The sequence below is a fragment of the Uloborus diversus genome, chromosome 1 (assembly GCF_026930045.1).
Source record: "Uloborus diversus isolate 005 chromosome 1, Udiv.v.3.1, whole genome shotgun sequence".
NCBI lineage: Eukaryota > Metazoa > Arthropoda > Arachnida > Araneae > Uloboridae > Uloborus > Uloborus diversus.
Window position 1 is genome coordinate 36,996,644 of NC_072731.1, and position 16,418 is coordinate 37,013,061.

Below are 16,418 nucleotides of genomic sequence, written 5' to 3' on the forward strand. Positions count from 1 at the left end.
ACTAGAGAAAATATTATTTACGAGATTATTTGGGAAATGGTAACTAGTCCAGAAGTAAAATGTTTCATGTGCATTTAGGTACATTCGCTATAAATTCCTCTGAAGCTTCTAAATTTTGTGATTTAAATTCCAATATTTTCTATCATATTTTTTAGAAAAAAAAAAAAAAAACATTGCAGCATTTGCATGTGTGTTTTTTTTTTTTTTTTTTTTTTTTAAAGAAAAAAAAGGCTGTGCAGCACTGACATTCTGGTTTAAACCACCACTGTGTTTAAGGTGTGGTTCAACTAAGCTAATAACAGTTGTATTTATTTATTTGTTTGTTCTTGGAAGATGTTAAAAACATCTCTTGTAGATAATAGCTTTGTTTGGAAAACCTATAAATATTTAATAATGGAAACAAGGTAATATAATACCTTTGTGTAATTTTATAATTGGCTATTTGATGCCATTAGTAAACTGTTAGTTATACACTGAAATATTATTATACTCTTGATACTTATCAATTCAATATTAGAATACTTAAATACTTCTTTTAAATAAGAGTACTTAATGCTTCTTTATCTATTATAAGATTTATTAATCTAATTTTCAAAAATGTTTATATACTCTTATATAAGTATTGTGAATATATTTTATACAGTAGAGGAAAATAAAGGTTTTGAATCAGGTTCAGGCTGAAAGCATAGCACATGCCAGAAATTTCGTCTAAAATGAGCGTGATGGCACATTTTAGATGAAATTTCTTGTTACATCATGAAAATTATCCATGAGTTTGAATAATGAACAGGTGTAGGAAAATGTGAATAAAGGAAAGTGTAACTCTTCTGCATTCAGTAGTTGCTTTTGGTAACTATTATTTATATGTTTCAAAGCGTTGGATGTGGTGTTTATTCACTTTTAGGTTTTCAAATTGTTGAAATTTGTTAACGTTTTGTAATTAAAATATTTCTAAAGTCAAAAGTTCTTATGGAAGTCTGTTTAGGTCGAAAAACAAACTGAACAGTGACCCCATCAGAACTTTAAAGGTTAATTGTTAAGGATTACCGAATTATATATTCTGCTGTGGGAATGTAAAGGGCAGTACAGTCGAACTCGCTTATAACGAGCCCTGATTTAATGAGAACTCGGATTTAGCGAGAAAATTAAATGCATTTGATTGGTACAATGTTAATAGGAACGTAACTCGCTTTTAATGAGTAAACCCCACTAAAAGGGAGCGAATTTTTGCATTTCATAAAATTTCTGCTGTTTTCCTCCTCAGAAAAGAATATCCTATTTTTGGAAAAATTCCATAAACATTTTTTAAAAAATTTACTTTAAAGTTATAAATAAGACATAAATCCTGGAAACAACAGGTCTTGACATACTTAATGTGGCTTCTGAAGTGCAAAAAAGCTTCAAATTATTTTACTGCCACGGACAAAATGACGATGTTTCTCGGACGACAGTTCCTCGAAAACAACAAAAAAGAGACAATAAGACAGTTCAAAAGAAAAAACCAACTTATTTGATACTGTACAGGAAAAAAAATATTAACTATAATTTTTTTTATGGCCCCTTTTTAACGAGCACTTGTTTGTAACAAGCAAATATTGCGCTCGTTATTAGTGAGTTCGACTGTATCTGCAGAAATGAGTTTTTAAGATATTTGAAGAAACGCATTTTGCATTCCATACTAACAATGGTGAGATGTTGAAATTTGATGTGTTTTCCATGCTTTATTTTCAGTGGAAACTAAGCAAGCAAGCTTGTACAATTTTGCTAAAGTACAATAAATGACAAAAATGCAAAAAAAAAAAAGTGCTGATACTGTTTTTTACCCTCCCAGTATTATGCATTTTATTCGTTATGAAATAATGTTTTAGATATTAAAGTACCATTAATTTAATATTGTGCAGAGAAAAGGGAGCAAACGCAGCAACAGTCGTAGCAGAAAAGGAGAGCATGAAAGTAAAATAAAGTCAACTGTTGTTGTCACTCGTCCACGGTCACCTTCTGCTCCTAACCCTATACCAGAAGTGCCTGAAGCAAAGAAGAAATCTGATGGCAATTGGGAAGATGACTCAGATGGTTCGTTTTATAAGTTACCTTAATTTTTGGCTTGTTTTTGCGACTGAAATTTCTTATGTAAATTGTGAGAAAATGAGGCTCTCACAAGCGCATGCAGCTTACCCATGAGTTCAGTTAATATTTCAGTCCATTCAGGGACAAACTTCGAAGTTCCGATCATTAAGAGGAATTTTAAATGTTCGTCTGATAAAGAAGATCTGTACTTAGATTTAATTTCCAGCTCAGTCACTTTCCTATGCCTGGCTGATGAGTGCTAATAAGCACGAAACTGCAGTCCTCAGTTGGAAATGACTGAGCTGGGGGTGTATTTCACGTAATTCTGCTTTAGTCCTGGCTAATGGGCAGTAATTTACTGAAGTTAGTTAAAGCAAAAATGTTTTTTTCTCATTAATGTGTATTATGAACGTACCTTTTGCTCCTATTATAACAATTTGTTTGATGTTTCAGATTGGCCAATGGATGCAGCTCAACTTGATTATAAGGAAGAATTAACTTTAGAAAGAAAGCGGCAACAACTGCAAAGAGAATTAGAATTAGAACTTCAGCGGGAAAAATTGCTGAATGAAAGCGTGACAGTAACTAAAACAGTAATTATGTTTTTGTATTTTATTTGTAAACAACTGTTTTTTTTTTTAACTTTGAGTGAAAAAGAATATTTAATACTTGAAAGTATAGCTTTTTATGGATCTGTTTGTTCAAAAAAAAAAAAAAAAAATTTTTTTTCTAAAAAAATAGTGAAATGTGCATGCAACTATGCATGCACTGAAATACCTAAAATATGCATTTATAATATTTTCATTTATATGAAGAAAAATAGTCAGATCTGAATTGAAATATGATTGACCTTTTTCTTATTATACTTTTACTGCTTTTAGACGTTGTGAACATTTGAGTATCTTGCAAATATGAAATTTTAGTTTTGAGATTCAAAAATTTGAGTTACTCAGACCCAGTAAAAGTGGGCAAGACAAAGTCATTCACAACCCCCCCCCCCTTCCCCCTTTAAAAATCCTTTTTCTTTTCTTATTGACTACTAGATCTAGCAATATTCACTTGCACAAAATGGTTTTTCATCAGTTGTTTGAAATTTTTGTTCTTTATGAAAAATACAATAATTGTTGTATATTTATATTTTATGTAAATTAAGTCCAAAAGCAAGTGAAAAACATTTTACAGAGAATTTATTTTTAAAGTTTTTATAAATTTTTAAAATAAATGACCTTTTTTAAAAGTGCATTTATGCATTTGTATGCATCAACATCAAAAGAAGCAAAAGTGTCAAATTGCATATGCACTGGCATAGAACCCAGGCTCTAGTTACGAATATAGGATTCTTAATTTATGTTTTATGGTTTTTAGAAAAGAAAGAGAGCGAGCATGCAAGAAATGACATTAGTCGTCAATAAAAATTTGTCTTTGAACTATCTTGACTTAAGAGGATTTATATATTGAAGCTGTTATGTCTTCCGGAAAAGGAGCTGGATGAATACATTTTATCCTCCTTTTTTAAGGACTACTTAAGTTACTTTCTATGTTATGAAACCTGCTGATTTTGCTTCCTTATTGTAGCCAAAAACAATGAAAAACAATAGCGTAAATATAAAGTTAATTTTATAGATAAAGTTAGCAAACTAATATCAAAGTTGAACTTAAACAATCATAGATTTGGGTTTTAGGCAGTTGAAACTTTTCAATTGCAGGTTTTTGAAGTTTAATTTAATTCAAGTCACTGATTTAAAACCTTTTTTTTTTTTCACTATGTAACTGGCCGAAATTGTTTTTAAGTTTGAGCATACAAACTTGCAATATTCAGACAGGGGTCAAGGGTGCATTCCCCTCCCAAATACTATAGTGCCTAGAAAGAGTAGTGTGCCGATCGACGGGGAAAAAGTGAGGTCAGATCTGAGGAAAATCCAGATGGCGCTGTGCTCGAGGAGTACGTCATGCTCCTCACTAAGACTCGTTTTAAATCAGCGATTGCATGCTGATTTCACAGTTTAAAAGCCCCGTTTTCGGGCATGAACTTATTTCTGCGCAAAAGACAAATTCTGTAATAAGTGCTATTTGTTACATGGGTGTTCATTTATTTTTTGAAGCATATAAAATTACCTAATGCTAATTTATCTTCAATGAAAATAGTAGACTATAAGGGACCATTCATTAAATACATAAGGGTCCCGGAGGGGGAGGGGGTTGGAAAAGCCTCTACGTACCCTTACTTGGGACTGGGGGGGGGTCAAACTCATTCTTACGTAATATTTTCCAAGTCAATATTTCACATTAGAAATTGCGTGGTCGCGTGATTTGGCACAGATTATGTTCCATTTGCGTCTGGAAGGTAGGAAACGTGTTTTTTTATTTGTTTTACAAAGAATGAATAGTGTAAAATATAATAAAAGAGTAGCATTGTGTATGGCATGTTTTATTTTTAATTAAAATTACATCAAAAAAAAAATGTCGAAAAAAAATTCAGTTTAGATTCTAACTTTTCAGTAACTATTTCTTTACTCAAAAGGTTTAATTTAATAATGTGAATTTAATAATGATTTCAGTGATGTAACGATTCCAAGATTTGTTATTTTATCATTTTGAAAAATGAAATAGAATCTTACGTAAGAATGGGGGTGGGGGGGGGATCTTACGCACCTTTACATGGGGTGAGGGGGATCAAAAATTGTCAAAATCATCCTTACGTAATTAATTACGTTTAATATAACTTACGTGCTCGTTGATTCCGTTTGTCCGAAAGTCTTATGGTCGGTCGCTAACAGTTACCAGGCGTAGCGTTGCTGGAGATTTCCAACCTATTCTCCAGAACTATAAACTGTAGAGGTGGTGCTACTAGAGAGCCCAAGTCGGGCTCTTTCTCATTTAGGGGCCTCATTGACTCAGGAGTCGCTCCTTTCTGCTTTAAACTCATGCTGGCTACATGAATGGGGCTTGAGTCTCCCAAGTGGCATTAAAAATAACAACAAACTGCGCCCTAAGCCATCTCGATGGATAATACATTTGCCTTAAAATATAAGTATCAAATTTTCAGAGTCAATTGTGCAAAATTTTGTTTTGAAAACATCCTTGTCTTTGTGTCTACTTCAACAATGATCTTTTTATCGTCAATATTATTTTCCACATAATTTTCATTATATACAAAAACTACAATATTTGGAGATTTTTTAAATTTTATACAAACCCAATATTGGTTAGGCAAATTAATATGTACAATTTCATTTATAATAGATTTATACGTGGTTATTTCAGTTTCATCTGCGGAAAGATCAAGTTTTATTTTTTTCAAACAGGGAACATTTTTCTTAACTGCATAATTCCTGATGGACCTTTTCTTTGGTAATTTTTTAGTAAAATATGTTGGCAGATGTGGGAAAATTGTCGGAATTGCCTCATTTTTCAAAAAAGGTTTTCCCCGAGGAATCAAAATTTCCTCACCATTTATAATATGCTTAAAATGCGTTTCAATAAAATGTTTTTCGAAAGACAGAGCACAAATTGAGCAATATTTATCAAAAACTTGATCTAACCTAGGAATTAACGAGTTCCACTTTAGTTTTTCTTCATCTGCTGTAGTTTTAAAAAGCGTAACTTTTTCCTTGCATGTTTTGTATTCACTTTTGCACCCTGGTACGAAACAAGATGAAGCTTTATTTCTTCTAATGTTCAACTTTGATGCCTCCATTAAAAGTCTTAAACGCTGCTTCATGAAATATTCACAAAACAAGGGTAAAAAAGAGAAACGCGGAACTAAATTGTAACAAAATCGCGCGTCTACTAATGTAAACACCGCGAAATTGAACGTGCACCTCGACCGCACTGCCCTCTAGCGTTTTTCATAAAATTTGTCTTCAAGAATCTCGGGGGGAAAAAGCGCCGGTCGGCACACTACTCTTTCTAGGCACTATACAAATACTAAGAAGACCCCCTCGCCTAAATATTTCAATGCCACAGCATGCCACCCCCCCCCCCCCCAGTGAGCACCTCTGATTTAGAGCAGCCTGGAGATAAACGTAAGCTACTCTGTCTTAATGCGCAAAACATTTATAGCACAATGAAACTAATTAGTTTTTTTTATTATTATAATAAGGATAGGTAACAGGTAAATTTATTTTATCTTCAAAAATCTCACCTCAAACAAATTTTTAAATCAGAAAACTTTAAAATAGAAAAAATGTTTTGTAAATCTAAAATAAGCTTGATTTGCACTATAAAGCATGGAGTAAAGTAACAACACTATTTCTTGATACAGCGCCCAAAAACTGCTGTTAATCTTAATATCTCTATATTAAATTAACTCTAAAACAGCCAAAAAAAAAATTGAATGAAAAATTGAGAGAAGATGAAATGAAAACGGTATAGCAAAAGCTATCTACAAATCCGAATACCCACTATTTCTTCATAAATTTTTAAATTACATAAATTCATTGTGTCTTTATTAAAGACAAATTTAATAAAACAGCTCTGAAAAAAGAGATAAAATAATTAACATAATATATATTATGAACAAAATAAATTTTTGATTGGTACTTATGTAAGATTAATGACGCAAAATGTTTATTAAATTATTACTTCATGTGAAGAAGTGATAATTCTTGTTCTGAATTTGTGGGAAGAAAAGCATTCATTTTTAATAATTAGAAATCGAAACGCAAGCTTGTTATTTAATCTAACATGAGATGCTTGATTATCCTTTATAGGTGGCATAATACTTTTTCTATTTAAACTTAATGCACTTCAGCTTTATCAATAAATGTAGAATCTATCTAGTTATATGATAATAACTAGTTGATATTCAGTATGACACAAATTTGAAGCTAAAATTCGGTGAATGACATTCCTGAACTGATATTTTTCGACTAGGCTTTATAATATGGGAAGATTTACAAATGAGATAATTTTCATCTTTTGAAATACTAATTAGTGCTAACAATTATTTGCATAGAGAAACTTAACCTTCAAGCCCATCACTTGGCGGGGGGGGGGGCATCTTCGAATGTTCTATCTTAAAAAGTTAATTTTTTTTTCTGTTTTATGTTCTCTATATATCAAATGATATTTAATATAAATACTGTATAACATATTCTGTTAAAAAAAGTTTGTGTCTACATTTTACAATAATCTTTTTCACTTTCTTTTCATACATTTTAGAAAAAAGCACTTAATTTGAAAAATGTAACACAGGTATCCTTCAGCGAAAGCAGTAGTACAAGCAGTAGTAGCGATAGTGGGAGTATATCAAGCTCCACTGGGTCCACTAGTAGCAGCAGTGGAGAAGATAGTGATGACAGCAGCTCATCTTCATCATCTTCTTCTTCTAGTGGCTCTCGTCATCCTACTAAAAGGAAAAGCAAAAAGTCAGTGAAGTCTTCCGAGAAATCTTCAGATTTTAAACAAAAGGATGATTATGATAAAATAAAGAGTAGCCGAGCAGCAAAAGCTCAGAAAATTAGAACACCATCGCCAAATCATGAAGGTAGGAAGAAGGGACGAGATAAAAGAATTGCTTCTCCCATGTCCCCCAAAAGAAGGGGTGCAGAGGCAAAGAGTGGCAATGTGAGAGCTAGAGGTCCACGAACTCCCAGTCCCATTAACCCATCTAGAAAGCAAAGAATATGGTGAGATGTTTTTTTCTCTCATTGCTACCATTTTCATGACAGTTGGTTAAAAAAAAAATATGTGTAAGAAATTTAAAAAATAGGAAATAAATGTCAATTTTTACATATTTGGCGAAAATTCAAGGGTCTGACCAGGGCTCTAAACATGTTTTGATAACCAAAATAAATTAGTTGTTGCTGTAGTTCGTTACAAAAGAAAGTAGTTTTTCCAACCACTGCTCTGTGGGTTTAACCCCCTACCCTTGCTGCACACCTGGTTAGGAATGTTGTTTATTAGATAAAATCTTTCAACCAAAGCTAATGAATTATTTTATTGTTATCTACAATCCCCTTAGTTCTTCATTCACATTATTAGTTAAAAAAGTATTTCACTAAAAGAATACGAACTCAGCATTTAGATTCCTGATTCAATAATGGACTGAATATTTATTCTTAGGTTAAAAAAAAAAATAATAATGAAGTTAGACATTATTAGGTGAAGCAAAATTAGTATATATTTAATTAAATCTCTTCAAAAAGGCACACTATTATTACCATTTCAGGACTATTGCCATCAGGATGGTTTTTAACCGACCCCCCTTTGGTCAAAAATATGCCAGCCCTATGCACTAGTAACATTTTTGTTGTTATTATTATTTTATTTTTTAACCTTTATCTACTTTCTCACATTTGAATGGAGGTTGTTGATATTCTGAAACATTATGTGTAATTTTTATCCCTGATTTATCTGTTAACTATTGCTTTAGTAATTTTATGTTAACTCATTTTTAATGTTTTGAATTTGTTTTATATCAGAACTGTTTGATTTTCCAGTAAATAAGTAAATGACAGTCTTGAAAAGGAATAATATTCATCAAAATGTTTGCACTATTGTTATAAGGGGTTAAAACTGGTGTTTTCTGTGCTTTTATTTGACAGGGGTCAAAGTTCATCAGCAGATAGCCGATCAGCTGAGTTGCAACGTGGTAGAGGCAAGAGACATAAGAAGAAGAAGGATGCATCTAAAAATGATGTAAGGTTTATAACTGACTCATACACTTTGCTTCAAGTAAACGTCATTTTCTGTTGTCATTTAAATATTATGTGAAATAAGTTGAGGAAGTAATTCTACTTGCTCTCCTCATAACTAATATTTACTCAAGGTTTCAACAATTGTATGAACTTATGGTTATAATATTTAAAAATTTCTTTCAATATGCAAAGCATGAAAAGTTGAGTATTTTAAAATAAGATGAGTTTTTATTCTTTCAAATGATTGAAATTAAAGTTGATTGTCAAGTTAAATTGAACTTAAAAAAACGTTAATAAAATTTATAAAAAAAAAAACTTTCAAGGATTCATTATTTTACTTAAAACACGTGCAAATGAGCATTGCTTATATCGTCACCTCAGAACAACAGTAGGATACTGTTGTTTCTGTGATTAGATGTGTTACAGTTGCTCTGAGGCGTCGATATGAGGAAGTGAAAAGCTAAGGAGTATCAGTGCCAAAATTTAAAATTTGGGGATAACCAGTACAATAGGTGAACCTCTCCTCTGTCTTGGGGCAAGAGACAGTACTAGTAGCCCTGGTAAGTGTTGCTATACAGCATTATTTAGAAAAAAAATTTCAATGAAAGTCTACCTAGGACCACAGATTTAAAAGTGATTTACTCAAAACTTGAAAATATCCACTTACATCCCTTTGCTTCTCACTGCCTCATATATTCTCTGTCGAGAAAACCTACTTTCTAATTTAAATAATCAAATATCATTTGAATAAACAAAGACTACTTATAGGGTATGTTTAACAGGTATCCAGGAGATAAATATGTTTTGTACACCTTTGGTGACTTTTTGTAATTCAAAGATTTTGAATTAGTTTCCAACTAATATAACATTTAATGTTTTTTAATTATTTTAGCATACAGCCATACTGTCACTTTAAATTAGTCATTAAAAAAAATGTTAGTTTCAGTAAAAATTTCTTTCGGGTCATTATTTTAGAAACTTGAAAATTCTAATATGTAATAGTTTTGCGCATAGATATTTGAAAAAATCAAATTTTTGCATCTTTTAGTAATCCATTTTCACCTACTGAATTATTTCTTTGTATCAGCATGCTGTAAAACTTATTACAGTTGTTTTACACCTTTCTGCCCCCCCCCCTCTCCCCACAAAAAAAAGAGAGAGAGAAAGAAAAATGTAACCAAATTTTGTTTTATAAAGCATGTTTCGACTTATACTTTCTTGTTTATTCTTGTGTCTAAATTGGTCACTTTGACTTTACATGCCTTTTTTGGAAAGTCTTCTATTGTCTCTCATCAGATTTGTTTGAATTTCAAAGTCTTTAAAAATCGCTAACCATACTCTTTGTAATTAGTTAATTAATTATTTTCTGTTTGCAGAGATACAAGACTGAAAGAATTCCTACGCCTCCACCTTTGAGCAGTCCAAATAGAACTGCATTGATGCCTCCTATTGCATCAAAAAAGTCAAAGAGAGATGAACCCGGTGGGAAATCACGTCATCGAGGTCGAGAATCACCTCCTATGTTACTTCCCCGGAACACTGCTCCAAATATTCAGCCAATAAAACTTGTAGGGAATTCAGCACGATATTTACCAGAGGACAAATCGGGTGATCGGCATCGCTACAATGATCGTCCAAAGGCATATTCAAGAAAGGAAGATGACGCTCTGTCCTTGTCCAAGAGAACGGACAGTCGAGACAGAACTGGGAAACGATCCAAGCTCTCTCCTCGAAAGGATACTCATAAAGTATCTCTATCACCGCATAAGGACCGATATGACCAGGATGTAATTTCTAATGTATCCAGAAAGATATATGGATCTCCTATACCTCCCCATGAAAAGGAAGATAGGGGGAGTGATCGACGTCGACTGTCCCTTTCTCCTGGTAGAAATGATCGTCGTAAATTAACGAGTGAAGTCGGCAAAAAACGAGACGTGAGAGAGATTTCACCGAGACAGGACTCACGCAGGGAGACGCAGTATCGAGCAACTGAATCTCATGGATATGAGAAACGAGGCCTTGAGACAAAAGTTAAAAGAGTAGTATCGCCTGACTTGAAGAAGGGGAGAGAGGATAGAATTCGTGATCACAACCAGAAAGATCGAAATGTCGATTATGAGGGCGGTTCCTGGCTTGATCATGTAAGTATTTTCATTTTTTTCTTCCTGCAATTACATGAGATTTCAATGAGCAATCCTTTTCACAAAACAAACTGTTTTTCTTTTCAACTGATAAAATTTTTTTCACCATTGAATTAGATACATTTTCTGCCCCCCCCCTCAACCCCCCAAGAGCTGCCACTGCAGACTAAATAGTGGCTATTGCAACTATTTTGAAGATTTGCAGACTATGAGGACTATTTCAGCCAAAAACAACTATTTTGAAAGAAAAAAAAAACTGCTACTACTTTGGTCTAAAAGCGACTAAAATGTAAAAAATACGAGGAATGTAAAAAAAAAATAATCATAAAATGTAAAAAAAAAATAATAATCAGCTTCAAGTATCATCCGCCGAACCTTTCTAATTTTGAACTTGCTCTATCTGCTAAATTGTGCGAAAAGCTGCCACATGGGCTAGTCTGGCCTTATTTGTTGCAAAAATTAAACAGCCCTTTAAAAAAAAAAAATTTCCTGGCACCATCAGACACCCAATTTTTTGCCAGTAAGAAGAACAATAATAATTTCAAAATAACAATTTTAAATATTTTAGGCTATTCTGGATCATTAACTTCTGGAAACCCTGACATTTTATTTATTGCTACAATATTTAGACAATGTTGTTTGACAAACATAGAGTATTCAGCTTTATCATTATTATTATTTTTATTTTTCTGTAACTGTAAATAAAACTTAAGTGTGTAAATGTAAATAAAAGCTAACAATTGTTTTATCTGCAAAAGTGATACTAGATTTAATAGAGTTAAGCTTTTTTTTTTTTTTTTTTTTTTTTTTTTTGTGATTTAAAAGCCTGATGTCATTATTTTCATTTTACTATAAATGTAAATAAACTTTAATGTGTAAATTAAGCTAGAAATAAGAGCTTTGGGTGCTTTATATGCGTAAGTTGGGAATTTAATAACAGTGTTTAGAGATTTTTTTAATTTAAAAGTCTGTTGTACCTAAAGAGAAAAATAACTAGCGTGTGTTAGCTCTGCTTTGAAACAGAAAAGTGTTTAAGTGCAGTTGACATATCACACCCTGGCATAAGTGACATAACTCAAAACTTGCAATAAATGTAATAGGTACTGACTTAAAATCTATATTAAATGCTCTTTTTTCCTCAAAAACTCTAAATTTAAAGTATTTAATATCTACAATTTAAAAAAAAATTTAATTTAAATTTAAAAAAAAATTTAATTTAAATTTAGAAAAAAATCAGATTTAAATTTGAAAAATCCAACTGTTTTGATTAAAAAAAAATCATGAACCCTATAACAGACTATTGGGTTATCCCTCATATCATGTAGTGAAAATTGGCTAAAATTTTGCTTTGTTTTATGCAGGGTTCGTACGAGTCATGAAAATCCTGGAAAGTCATGGAGAAAAAATAAATAAATTTCAGACCTGGAAAAGTCATGGAAAATTGAAATTTTCATTCAAAGTCATGGAAATTTATTTCAAGTCATGGAAAAATGTCCTGGACAAAGAGAAAGTAACAGTAACTAAAAGAGCGTTAGAAATCTTAAGTGATTTAATAGTATAGCACATAAAAGTTATTAAAAGTCGAAAATTGAACGATCCAAAAATCAAATCTGAATTTTGAAATCTCATTGCATACACTTCTGTTGCAACCACTCACCTTTTTTAGTGATGTGATTTTACTGCTTGGGCATCACTCATTTTGAATTAACTATTATTTTCAGCACTTCTTATGTTTTATATTCTGTAGTAGCAAACTTGCAAGTTCTTGTTTTGGCCACGACCACTCTAAAAACGCAATTCAATTGCATTCGAGTTGGTTTCCATCACTCGTAAGAACTTTATTATAAATTTTATCAGATTTTATCTTAATTTGATAAGGGTTTTAGAAAATAAAGATCTTTGGTCAGGTGATAAAATACAGAAAAGGGGGAATTCTAATACTCTAAAACAGTAGTGCACAACATACGGTCGGCAAAACTAACCAAGCAGCCCACTGCTACGTTCAATGTCGGGAATCACATTATATTTTGAAATTTCTGAACTTGTTATAATTTATACGCATTTGAAAATGGTAAAGTACACAAAACAAGTAATTTTGAATCGGAAAATGTATTTACTACTGAATGGTTTTTTTAATATAATTACCTGGATTAGAAACATAAAAAACTAAACTATGTGGCTTTACTTTAAAGAACCAAAATACTGTCAAGTTGTGTGGATGATTAAATGCATTGTTGACACTAAAAAGCAACTTTTGAAGCAAATTTATTGAAACTTAGTGATGGCTCATTTACCTTTGTCCCACTGGTTATCCTTCTGCCTGTTTATTAAAAAATGTATTAGACATTTAAGCATCATTATATTCCATTTACTGCAGTTTTACTTTACTTAAACTTATGATGAAGACAAATAAGAATAGTTTAGTTTTTAAGTGTACACTGATATTTTTTCCCATTACGAGTAAGTGCTTCAATGAAGTGGCAGTCATGTAGAAGTTTTTGTTAATGCGCATTTCTAAAAATTGACAAGTTAGATATTTAATAGTGCTATTCCTATTAGATATTAAATAATGCTGTAACAAGGTCATGAAAATTTTTATTGAAGTCATGAAAAAGTCTTGGAAAAGTCATGGAATTTTTTCATCCAAATAGAGTATGAACCCTGTTTATGGGTATGCAGAGTAGTAGGGATGAAAATTTGCTTGCTTTATTTACGAGAGAAAAGTGGCTAATTAGTACTTGAAGGAACAAAAATGTGTTGTTGTTGTTGTTTTTCAAACTATTATGTTTTGAGACATTTCAAAAAAGTAATTCCTGGCTGTAATGTTTTAATTATTTAATAAATGTCTCTGCTATATGCCTAAATTTCATTCTTATTCTTGAAATAAGATTGGTATGAAACCATGTCGGGAACACCATTTGTGTGTAGATGGAGAGAGCTCCTCTTGTCCAGGAGATCCTGCTCATATATCATGCAGCTGAAATACGTCTATTTGTCAAAGTATATATGGCATGGTTTAATATTAATGATATTAAAAAAAATATAGGAGACTATTTTATATACTATTTTCCTTGTTTGACAATTATTTTGCAGACTATTTTTCATTTAAGAAGTTACTAAAACAACTATTTTTAGGACCATGATTCAGTAGGATCCCTGCACCCACACACACACATTTTGGTTCTTCAATTTCTTTTTCCTTTTGGAACAAATAGTACCAGTTGTTCTTGTGTTAATTTTTTTCTTCTGTAAAATTTATTCATTTTGCATTATTACGTAATTCTACCATGTAGATATTAACAATTTTCTATTTGGCATTATTTTACATTGTGCAATTCAAGACTTACACCTTTGTCATTTTGCCCGCTCACTCAAAAATTTTTAACCCATTTTCTTCTGAGTTAGTGTAAACTTATACTACTTTTCACCAGTATTAAATTAAGATTTTTAAAAATAAAATTGGTCTAAAAGTGAGATGTTTATGTTTATGATGGCAATAGAATATGAAATCATATGTTGCCTTAGTTTTAGTAGCAAGGGCGCCCATATAGTGGAGCAAGGGGGGCTCAAGCCCCCCCCCCCTTTGAGATGAGAACTTTTTTGCTTTTAGTGCTTTTTTTCTTTGCAAAAATGTTTTAAAAAAAATCTTTTCTATCCATCAATGAATAAGTTATTTAAAATGCCAAATTTTGATATCTCTAATCTGTACTGAAATCAGTTTCCACGAGGAAAATGTTCTGCTAAACCATTGGGAAATTTTCTGAGGCCCCTCCCCCCCTCTTAGAATTTTGCATGTGGGCGCCCATGTTTAGTAGTAGCTCAGCTTGTTACATTTTGCTTTTGTTTGAATTTTCAGTAGCATATTTGCGAAGCATCGCTCAAATGATTGCAATTTTATTTTCACAAAGCATTAGATTAAGACAATTCATGTGGGAAAAGTGTTTTTTATTTTTTTTCTGAAAACAATGTATTTCATGAGGCATCAAAAGTATCAAGTGAAAGGAAGTCTCGGAATTGAAAATTCCAAATATAGCAGATACCCAGTATATTTCTTTTGTTTTATTCTGTTTTCACTTTTTTAAAAAGTCATGAAATCAATAATCTTTGTGCTATTTGTAATTTTATGTGTAGATGTGGCCAAACTTTGTTTTTCAAATGTGGTCTTCAAGTTTAAAATTTCTGTATTTTTATCTGCCAAATCTTCAACTCTTTTATGTTGTAAAAAAATAGAGTATTCCAAACAGCATTTTAAGGTGAATGTTCGTTTTAATGTCACTATGGCTATTCATTAAAATTTTATTTAATAATGTTAAAAAGACTGCTCATTGTTGTTTGACACCTTTCTTGTTATCATAATTAATATCGTTGACTTAAAACTACAATTAAATAACTAAATTTGGAAAAAAAAAAGAATATTTCAGTTTTATTGAAATTTTTTATTAGAAAGGAGACATAAATCTTTTTATTCCAAAAAAAAAAAAAAAAAAAAAAATCAGAAATGGTGATTTATTAACAAGAATCTGATCTACACATTCACCAAAAGTCATGAAAAAACATTCATTTGTTGAGTTTTTATCAAAGCAGTTCAGTAAAAAAAGAAGAAAAAAAAAGCAACAACACTCAATTGTAATTACCTGCTTGTAGCATTCACGTCCTGATATACAGAGAAGCTTCATTTATTTTTATTTTGTTTTAGTTCTTTTACTCTGTAAGTACACAAAGCCATTAAAACAAACTACAAAGAATGTAATTTCTCTTATAGGTATATGTTGTTTAAAGAGTTTTTTTTTTTCAACTATTCTTTATTTTGCCTTCATTTGTAGAGAAAACCAAGCTCTCTAAGTGGCCGTCGAAGCCCTGAGCAGCGAGGACGTCAGGAAATTCATTCTCAGTCTTCTGGATCACGAAACGATCCTTCACGTGAACGTGATTCAGATCGCAAAAAGAGAAAAGACAAAGACATTCCTCCTAGAGCTGTAGACAATTCAGATAGAGCAAGACTTTCGCCTAGAAGGTATGAAGTTATAATCTGGCGTAGGAAGGTAAAGTACAATATCTGCAAAGTTTTCTTTTTTTGCATTTTTGTTATTTTTTGTACTTTTGCATTACTATGCAAGCTTGCTTATTTGGTTTACGCTGAAAATTAAGCACAAAAGCAAGGAAGAAACGTCAAATTCCAACATTTCTCTATTCTTAGTGTCTATACTTAGTATTGAAACGTTTCTTCAATCATCTCAAAAATTCATTTCAGCAGATACTGCACTTTACCTTTCCATTGCAATATGCTACTTTTATTGGCACGAACATCAAGAATTGCTTATTGTCTAAATAAGTAATAACAATTATGTAATGCCACAAAAGCTTGCATCTTTCCTTTGAGCAATCGGAAAGCTTAATTATCTGGAATATCTACTAATTCATTCAATAAGAAAGTAAAAACAAATATTTACTGCGAGAAGTTTTCTGAAAAGCAATAGTGTCACTAAAAAACAAACCAAATGAACTTCAAATCAAGTTTTGGAGGTGGCAAAAAAGGCACAGCATAGACAAATTTAAATTTCTGAGG

At 31.7% G+C, this 16,418-nt stretch overlaps 1 protein-coding gene across 3 annotated transcripts in view; it reads left to right on the forward strand.

Moving 5' to 3' along the window:
* LOC129234551 (zinc finger CCCH domain-containing protein 13-like) overlaps positions 1-16,418 on the forward strand; it is a 73,732-nt gene that overhangs the window by 25,449 nt on the left and 31,865 nt on the right. For 2 of the 3 annotated variants that reach the window (XM_054868566.1, XM_054868567.1), the window contains exons 5-10: positions 1,902-2,073; positions 2,521-2,660; positions 7,231-7,697; positions 8,616-8,709; positions 10,085-10,852; positions 15,676-15,866. In XM_054868566.1, coding sequence (XP_054724541.1) covers positions 1,902-2,073; positions 2,521-2,660; positions 7,231-7,697; positions 8,616-8,709; positions 10,085-10,852; positions 15,676-15,866 — 1,832 coding nt within the window. The remainder of the gene's footprint in view (positions 1-1,901; positions 2,074-2,520; positions 2,661-7,230; positions 7,698-8,615; positions 8,710-10,084; positions 10,853-15,675; positions 15,867-16,418) is intronic. The other variant, XM_054868568.1, reaches the window with a different exon arrangement.